The following is a 9,738-nucleotide window of genomic DNA, read 5'->3' on the forward strand; positions in this document are numbered from 1 at the left end:
TCGGCAGCTTTGTACCCTCGCGGAAAATCTCCCATGAAACTGGAGCGAAACATGTTCCGAAATTTTTAGGGAAAGAACTGCAACTGCAAGGTGTTTATCTTTGTGGTTGATTTATAGCCGGGGGACATTTTAGAAACCATAAAAGTGTTTTTTTCTTTTTTTTCTAATTTTTATGTTCATTTTATGACCATTAGAATATTATGGAAAAAAGAGATTTTAAGCGCCGGCGTTCGGCAGCTTTGTACCCTCGCGGAAAATCTCCCATGAAACTGGAGCGAAACATGTTCCGAAATTTTTAGGGAAAGAACTGCAACTGCAAGGTGTTTATCTTTGTGGTTGATTTATAGCCGGGGGACATTTTAGAAACCATAAAAGTGTTTTTTTCTTTTTTTTCTAATTTTTATGTTCATTTTATGATCATTAGAATATTATGGAAAAAAGAGATTTTAAGCGCCGGCGTTCGGCAGCTTTGCACCCTCGCGGAAAATCTCCCATAAAACTGGAGCAAAACATCTTCCGAAATTTTTAAGGAAAGAATGCAACGCACCAGCGCCAACATTCGGCTGCTCGAATTTGAGAATCTGTCTCCGCGTTAAAACGTATTCAACAGTCGTCGAGTGTCTTTCGATTTAGTGCTACAATGGATATAGAAGATGTGATTGTCATCGAAGACAATGAAGATGTGGTTATTATCGACGACAGCGATGAAGAAGTGGAAATAGTAAATGACTCTGATTATGAGAGTGATCCGGAAGACTATTTGAATGAACAAGTAGTGCCGTTAGTGCGTGAAGATTTACGAATTATAACTGAACGGCAGGAAATGTGTAACATAATATTTTATTACGAAGTAAAAAAGTATGATAACGACGAGGAAAATAGTGAAAAATTTTGTTCGGGATGTTTCATCGAAGTTCAAGATTTATATACACAAGGTAAAATTGTGTATAAACATGAAACAGGACAATATATTTATCACGGTTGGAACTCGTGTAATAATTGTGGACACTCACTGTGCCAAGTAATAGCATGTAGTGTGTGCCGTTTTTGTGCGCAGCAATAAACTTTTGTAGACATTTGCTAGGATTAAGTGCTGTGAAAAATGGTGACCAAAAAACTATTGAATGCGGTGGTGGAGTTTCAACGAAATCGCGAACTTGACATAAAAAATTCCTCAACAGTGATCTTTAAACTACAAAGTTATATATGGACGAATGAAAACAACAGACTAAGGGGAAAGCCTTGCGAGAATTGCTGTTTACCAGGCGGAAATCGGCAAGCATGTCCTGAGCAGTTACAAGAAATCCATCGGGAAATCCGTCAACATATCGATAACATGTTGTATCTACAACATGTTATCGACAATGATCCAGATTCTGATACTGATTCTGATCAGTAATTGTAAGTAATCCTTGATGTGTAAGTATTCTTTTTCAAATTATGAAAATATTAATAAATTTTTTTTTTTTTCTGTTATGCAGGAGCCCTACCTGGACGCCACCACGACCGCCCGGTCATCCCCTCCAGCGCCTCGCAGCAGCAGTCGCCGTCGTGCCGTACCGCTCGACCATCGGCGTGCAATCTCTTATATATATATTTTTTTTTTTTTATATCTATTTCTTTTTATTTTTATTTTTAAATTCACACACACACACACACACACACACACACACACACACACACAGATTTTTGTAAATAAACACACACACTTTTTAAATAAAAAAAATTATGTTAAAACACATATAATTGCTTGCTTGCGCTTCCTTCATCTATCCCATCCTTCTTCCTTCATATACTAGATATAATTAGATATAATAACTTAATATTTAATATAAAAAAAAATATAAAAAGAAAAAAAAGAAAAAAAAATAATAAAAAGGAAGAAAAAAAATAATAAAAAAGGAAAAAAAAATAATAAAAAGGAAGAAAAAAAAATAATAAAAAGGAAAAAAAAAAAAAATAATAAAAAGAAAAAAAAGAAAAAAAATTATAAAAAGAAAAAAGAAAAATAATTACTGTTTGCGTTCTCGCTTTCCTTCACCTCGCGCTATCTCTTTCTTTCCTAGCGTTTACTCTCTCGCTCTCCTTCGCCTCGCGCTATCTCTTTCTTTCCTAGCGTTTACTCTCTCGCTCTCCTTCGCCTCGCGCTATCTCTTTCTTTCCTAGCGTTTACTCTCTCGCTCTCCTTCGCCTCGCGCTATTTCTTTCTTTCCTAGCGCTTACTCTCTCGCTCTCCTTCGCCTCGCGCTATTTCTTTCTTTCCTAGCGTTTACTCTCTCGCTCTCCTTCGCCTCGCGCTATTTCTTTCTTTCCTAGCGCTTACTCTCTCGCTCTCCTTCGCCTCGCGCTATTTCTTTCTTTCCTAGCGCTTACTCTCTCGCGGTCCCTAGCTTCGCATCTCCCTTCCCAGCATGATGTCATTCCCGCAACGAGCTACATATGAGAACTGGGACTGTTTACGGGTGGGAGGAAGCACGGATGGGAAATGCGTGCGAGTAAATTATATCATGATTTAAATTTAAAAAAACTTTATTCTTCTCTTTTATATATATTTTTTTTTTTTTATTACATATTGTGACTAAAAACTAAAGCTACCAGTTCGCAATCGACGAGTTGATGTTTATTGAAGGCGTCGCTGGCGCATATTACATTTGACACTTTTTTATTATCTGTTATAGTGGACGCGATATTGGAGAATTGTGTAAACTTAGTATCGACTGTCTCGGTGATTCTAACCAATCGATCAAAGGTTACATCGATGCATTGATCGAGATTAAACATACGGTGTAACGTCGGTTCAATCATCATCATGCGTACGTTTAAAGATTCGAGACTTATAAGTTTAGTATCGTTAATCGTATGAACTCGCACTGTTAGCGGTCCAACGCTTATAAAATTATAGGTATCTTTAGAGTCCTTTCTCAGTAAATCGTGAATATTGCGACGTTGCTCGTAGAGTCCCTTCCACGTTTCGAGAGATAATACCAGTTCCTTTCCTTGATGATCTCCTATGACAATTTCCACGTAACTCGGTGTACCCACGTTGATACCAATTTCAAGGAATTTGAATTCTGTGGTTGTCAATGCGTATCGTCTACTTAGTATACGAATCGCACGACGCTTCAACGAAATGCTGTAGAAAAATAAAAAAAAAAAAATTAGTTTAAAAACAATTTGTGAAAAAATAGAAAGAAGTTAAACAAAAACTTACTTGTCACATTTGTTCTCAAACAATGGAGTTTCATAACGATTCGGTACGTAATTATTCACGCTTCTGCTGGGGCCGCCACTGCTTCTTTCGACGTAGTACATATTTCCAGATTTCAAAAGTGGACCACTTTCACGAACGGTTAACGCAACACTGACCGTATGAAGAATCGAATATGAAGAATCAAATATACGTGACATCCCGTTTTTTCAAAGTAGTGGGAGATTAGTGGTAAATGTGGTGGGAGATTCTAGAATACTTTAGTGCTCTGAAATTTTTAGAAAGGAGAGAGAGACGATACTCGGATAAAAAGAATTCTTAAATGACTCGTGAGGGAGGGAGGGAGGGAGGGAGGGAATGAGGAGGGGGAATAAGAAATAAAACATATTAGTGTTTAAATATTTTATTTTTCCAAATCTTGCAATTCTTTCTGGCGTTGCGACCACCAGTTAAATATTTTGAATACATTTTGTAATGCGCAATTCTTAACATGTTTTTCACATCGTATAGTATTTTTAACATCTAGATTATTTAGAGATTCGATATCGTCGTAATCAGCATCCAAGGTCTCAATGATTAAATTTTCTCTCGCATCGTCGCCGAGCATATTAGCAAGCCATTCTCGTTTCTGGCATCCTTTAACGTATACGATACACTGCATTTTATCATCTTCTTCTTCAACTACAGCTGTTGTAATCAATCGTTTCGCCATGCTGTACGCAACAACGATTCCATCCTCCCATTGTAGTCCATGATGATTCGCCATCAACCATGAAGCTTGACACTTTTCGGATTTTGTAAGGAGATGCCATGGTATAGGACTCCGAAAAATGTAGTGTGCGAGAACAGTTCCTCTTCTCAGCACCGCCACCTCCTTTGCGATGAATTTATTCGAAACGACAAATCCTTGCAGATCGACAAACGTTGGTACAGACATGATGAGATCTCTTTTCGTCAGTTAAGAAGAATGACAACCATCTCGTAACACTCGGATTTATATCCAGCTTTCCCTCTCTCTCTAAATTATTGTCGCAAACACTTAGGTAATTTTGCGCACAACGTTGGTCAACGGGTTGTACTGGATTACGCGATCGTGTATGATGAGACAGTACGCAGTCGTATTATTAGCCACATTCTCCTTACACTCAAATTCCAATCGCACATCCACGGTTGCACTCTTGACCGATTCGTTTTGTCGAGAACAATCGATGATCACAAACGGACCGTACTGTAGAAACAGTGAGACAGTGAGACTCGGTTCGAGGTACTCGTATCCGTAATAGTTTTTGCAGAAACGCGCGTACGTGTCGTACAGAATCGACCATCTGTTTTTATCGAAATCCAGATTCATGTCATCGTACGGATAACATTCCGAGTTCAGATAGAGTTTCACGTTTGTTAATTTACAGTCGTCGAATTTACTCGCATCTTCGGACATAACATTCTTCCGGCCTGTCTGCAGAGCAAAGATAACGTATCGTGGTTTCTCCAGCTGAGTCGCGGTCTTAATGGCCCACGAATGTTTGGTTGTACGCTGCAACAGCGGAAACTCGTACAGATCCCACGAGCGAAAACCCATGCTGAGGTAGCGTCCGCTTTCCAGAGCGCGCAGCATAGACAGCTTTTTAATTTCACTCAACAACACATGTGGCATTCTCCATTGTATCTTGAATATGTTGATCACAGGCTCCAGCGTCGAAGCTCCAAGCAGACAATTGTTGTCATTGCGCGATCGTATTAAGATCAATTCGTGACGAGCGTTAATTACTATGCGTCTGTAATCCTCGCAAAATCCCAATAACATGTAGAGCGGTACGCAAAAATTAAAGTGTCCATCCACAATAGTTGGCTCACTCCAGCCAGCATTTCTCATAATCACGCTTCTATCGGATGATATTGTTACATAGTTTTTGAGCATACTTGTTATTCCCACGTTTCTATTTCGATCAATCTCCACACCATCGAGTTCATATCGAATCTCGTCAAACATGAATGCAACGCAATTATTTTGCAGTACCACATTGAATCCTCCAGCTGGCTTCTTTATCTTTAATTCTCCCTCGATGTATAAGAATCTCTCGTACGGCAATGTATACAGATCCTGTTGTTGTATGGGTATTCTTATCTCATCACTGTGTCCGAACGTTGTGTTGGCGAATGGGTTATAGGAGTGAGTCTCAATCTTGACGATGCGATCGTCAAAGATTGGCTCATCCGCGATGTCGAGAATGTCAGTCATCGTTTAAATGTTTCGCACCACGAATCCCAAAGATTGTAAAAACGCAACGTTTGATGCGTTCAATTTCTTTTTCTTAGTGCCGGATGATTGGATATTAGCAAATGTTGATGTTGTTGTCGCTGACGTCGTAAAGATTGTATTGTCTCTCACGTCTTTCGATCCGTTCAACACGAGCATCACACGCTAATTTTACCGCCGCCGCCGTACATGCAATCTAATGGTGATCTCTTCTCCTCGAAAATCGAGTAATCGTCCTTCCTGGTCGACAACGCGTAACGTTAAATCCGTAATGCACCGCACGATGATCGGTAGGTAAATGATGTTCGCCGGTGTTTCCGATATCTTATATCCTGGTGGTACCCTCGGTGAAAATTCGTGTATCGTATGAACGAGTTTGCCGTTGTTGTACGCACCCGCGGTCACATTACATTCGACGCGGATAATGTTCACGTTGATAATGTTAATCGGCACGTCCGACTCGTACCATTTTCGCGGCTGCAGTATACGGTTCGAGAATCCTAGCAGCGATCCAATATTGTTAGGCTTGCTAAAATTTAATCTGTAGGCGCATTTGATCTCGCTCCTCATCGTATTGTAATTAGCGCGGAGCACTATAGGCCATTCTCCAGGCTCAAAGTTATCGTCGTCGTCAGTGTGTTTTTTATCACCATCACGAACTGTGTGTTGCGAACGTTTTCGTAAAATTGTATGTTTCAAAAATTCATTTATCGCTTGCAGCTCGTACGATCCCTCGGGAATCGTAATTTCCGCATCGTCTTTGCCAAAGTAAAATTTATTATTCGAGGAATTCACGTTCGATATCGTGTGATAACTTTCAAAATCCGCTAGACCAAGCTCGTATTCACCGTCGCTTAAATCTACGTTGGGAAAGTAGTTTGCCGCGAGAACGCTGCTCTTTCCAGTCAGCGTGAATGTCATAGACATGTTGGCCAAACTGTTTAACGAATACTAAGTTAAATAGCGCAATGTATGTCTTTAAATTCGCGTGCATCGACCGTTCGGAGAAACTGCAAGCACAATTGTCCACAGATGCTTTGATTATAAGTTTGATAGGATGTGTGATTATATTCTATTTTTGTCACATTTAAATATCGCACCAATTCATTCGGCGGTCGAAGATTGCCAAAACTATCAAAATATATAGCACAATTCCCCCTCTTTGCATACGCTACCCAGTGAGTACCCGAGCCTTTAGCGTTATCCAAATTTATGATCCCGCTCTCGTTTCGATATATACCACTGATCGGTAATGAGTTACGCATAAAAACACCTCTAAAATATGGAATGTGCATACGTTTTGCTAGTTGCAGCAATTGTACATTGGTAGTTACGCCCTCTGGCATTTTTAGCGTCTCTTTGACGTTTTTTTTTTTTTCTTCTTTTTCATTGAGACTCCTCGTCCATATTTGTATGGTGCGAGATACAATCCGCGACCTTCCATGGCACGATTGTGACGTAGCATCTCTTGAAACTGACGTTGTGTAGCTTTTCCATCGTTCACCATCTTTGCTACACCAGCCGCTCCACCAATCAGAGATCCGAGAGCGCCCAACACTGGTAGAATCGGTAATACACCCCCGCGTTTCGCTACCGGAAGTATTCGTTTTTTCACCATCTTTTTCTTCGTTTTCGTCTTTAGACCCATACCGAACTTCGTTTTGGTTTTCATCGCTATCCAGACAGCTGTGGCTGCGGCTCTCTCACCGAGAGACGAATCTTTCGCAGTGATGCGAGTTTGCGCCTTTTTGGCGAGTATCCTATCCGCCGCGTGTCTTTCGGCAAGATCGTTACTCCGAAAGTACGCTATATCGTGTTCACGACACGCTGCGTCCAATGGGTTGATACCTCGATCACCTCTAGCCAATCGTTCTTCTAGCCGCGTGCCCGGACCGCAAAACTGGTATCCAGGAATATGTAATTCGATAGGAAGCGCGTTTATTGCACGATTTAATAGACCTCTGCTTATTTGCGTTGACATTCACGACAATCTTTTATCATTGGCGCTGGACCGTCAATGTGCGTTTGTTGCCACGGTTGATTGTAATGTTCGAAACAGCGACGATAGGTCTGAACCTCCGAATCCGCCTTTATGTATTCCGGAAGTTTGTCCCACACGTAGTGGACGTGATTGTCACACATTCGCAATAAAACTGCTTTAGATAACTTACAAACTGTAGCTGTTCGGCACTCAAATCGAGAATATCGTAAGGACTTGATAGCAGGACAAACATTTTTTCGTTACTGAACACTTTGTAGTTCCGCGCAGCTATAAATAGACAGGCGTGCGATCCGAATCGGAAGTGGGAAAATGAAATTCGTGCGACAACCTTTCGCGATACGCGTGACAAATTACGACGTCAGATTACGCTCGATGGGTGACAATGCGGAGATGCGTAGACACGGTACGATGCTGCCGAATACTATACGCGCAATCGTTTGCGGCCCCTCGAATTGCGGTAAAACTAACGTGTTGATTAGTTTGATAGAAAGCCCGCACGGCGTCCGCTTTGAAAATGTGTACGTGTATTCAAAGTCACTGCAACAGCCAAAATATCAATATTTGGAGAATTTGTTAACGTCGATCGATGAAATCGGCTATTTTACATTCTCCAATAACAGTGACGTCATTCCACCGAGCGAAGCACGTCCAAACTCGATTTTCGTTTTCGATGACGTGGCGTGCGACAAACAAAATACGATAAGAGAATATTTCTCAATGGGACGCCACTCGAACGTCGACTGCTTCTATCTCTGCCAGACATACGCGAGAATACCGAAACATCTTTTACGCGACAATGCGAACCTGCTAATCTTGTTTAAACAGGATGGCACCAACTTGAAACACGTGTACAACGATCACGTGAATACCGACATGTCATACGAGGATTTCAGTGAGTTATGTCGTACTTGTTGGCAGCAAAAGTATGGATTTCTCGTGATAGACAAGGATAGCTTGCTTACAAACGGGCGATACAGAAACGGATTTAACGTGTTTGCGATACCACAAAATGATTAGTCGTTGCCTACATTCTGTCGTGAGGGGTGAAACGCGAGCGTTCAACACTCTCTATCGATATGGCTGGGAGCGATAATATTCGCGAGCGTGAAAAGATGGCGAAGGAGATTGCGAAAACGAGCGAATCGATCCGCAAGAAACATCGCGCTTTGAAGACCGGTAACATCGATGACGATATCGCGGTCAAGACCCATTTTAAACCTATTATCGAGCCGCTGCAAAAGATTGTCGACAACTCGTTCGCGGTGAAAAATAAGTCGGAGAGTAGCGCAAAGATTAAAATCAAGCGATACAAGGAGGATGAGAAGGAAGAGGCTAAAGATGAGGAGGTAGAGAAAGAGGAAGAGGAAGATGCGACACCGAAAAAAAGGAAACGATCGGACGTTTTACTGTATGAACCGTCGATAGCCTCTACGTCGTTAACCGCACCAACAAGCGTAAACGAAGATGTTTTCGAAACCTCGGGCAACATGCTCGAATCATCGTTTGTTCGAAACAAGTTACAAACGCCGGAAGTTCAAGAAACGTTGCGGGAGTACTTTGGGCCACTTGGGCAAAAGTACTTAGGCGCTTTGTTTAGTGGCGACAAAAATCACGAGATTGATCATGTGTATGGAGTCTATTTTGACAGAAAGAATGAACTGCGACTCGGCAACAAACAATTCAACATCAACAAAGATGACTCTATTATCATAGACGACGTGCGGTACATTGGAACGCCAGGATTGTACGAGCTGATCTTCAAGAGAATTCCCGATGACGAACTTTACACGAGGGGGGACGATTTGGAAAAATACAAGAGCATATTATTGGTGACGAACGCGCATAGACGCGATTATGATGCGCAGGGCCATTTGAAGGGTAACAGGGGGTTCAAGTACAAACATATAATTGCACCGTTGATGTCGCTCGAATCGAAAAATACAAAATTTGGAGGGGAGATATCTATGCCTCGCGCTATGACGCTAACCAACAATATGATTGATTACGTGCACTGGGACGATCCCAACGAACTAGTGGATCGGCTACGATTGCTCAACGCTTCGCGCCAAGCTGGTCACAACGCTCACGACAACGAGATCCAGTCGATCATCGAGGAACTTCGTGAAGCAGGAATTATTATAAATTAAATGGTGTCTCGACAAAACTAATCAGTCGATCAGCGTTGCGTGACACTTTACGAAGCATCAGAAAAAATGCCTATCAACAAATTTGGATTATTCGATCCAAGAAATGATGCAACCGGCACAAACG

At 41.4% G+C, this 9,738-nt stretch overlaps 1 protein-coding gene across 1 annotated transcript; it reads right to left on the reverse strand.

Annotated features, from left to right (window-relative positions):
- Positions 1 to 2,293: 2,293 nt before the first annotated feature.
- On the reverse strand, positions 2,294 to 3,443 carry LOC140671225 (uncharacterized). Its single transcript, XM_072902425.1, has 2 exons — positions 3,212 to 3,443; positions 2,294 to 3,133 (listed from the first exon to the last, which is right to left on the reverse strand). The coding sequence occupies exons 1-2, from the start codon at positions 3,406 to 3,408 to the stop codon at positions 2,566 to 2,568; spliced, it is 765 nt and encodes a 254-aa protein (XP_072758526.1). The 5' UTR covers positions 3,409 to 3,443; the 3' UTR covers positions 2,294 to 2,565.
- Positions 3,444 to 9,738: the final 6,295 nt, after the last annotated feature.

Source organism: Anoplolepis gracilipes, chromosome 11 (genome assembly GCF_047496725.1).
Source record: "Anoplolepis gracilipes chromosome 11, ASM4749672v1, whole genome shotgun sequence".
NCBI lineage: Eukaryota > Metazoa > Arthropoda > Insecta > Hymenoptera > Formicidae > Anoplolepis > Anoplolepis gracilipes.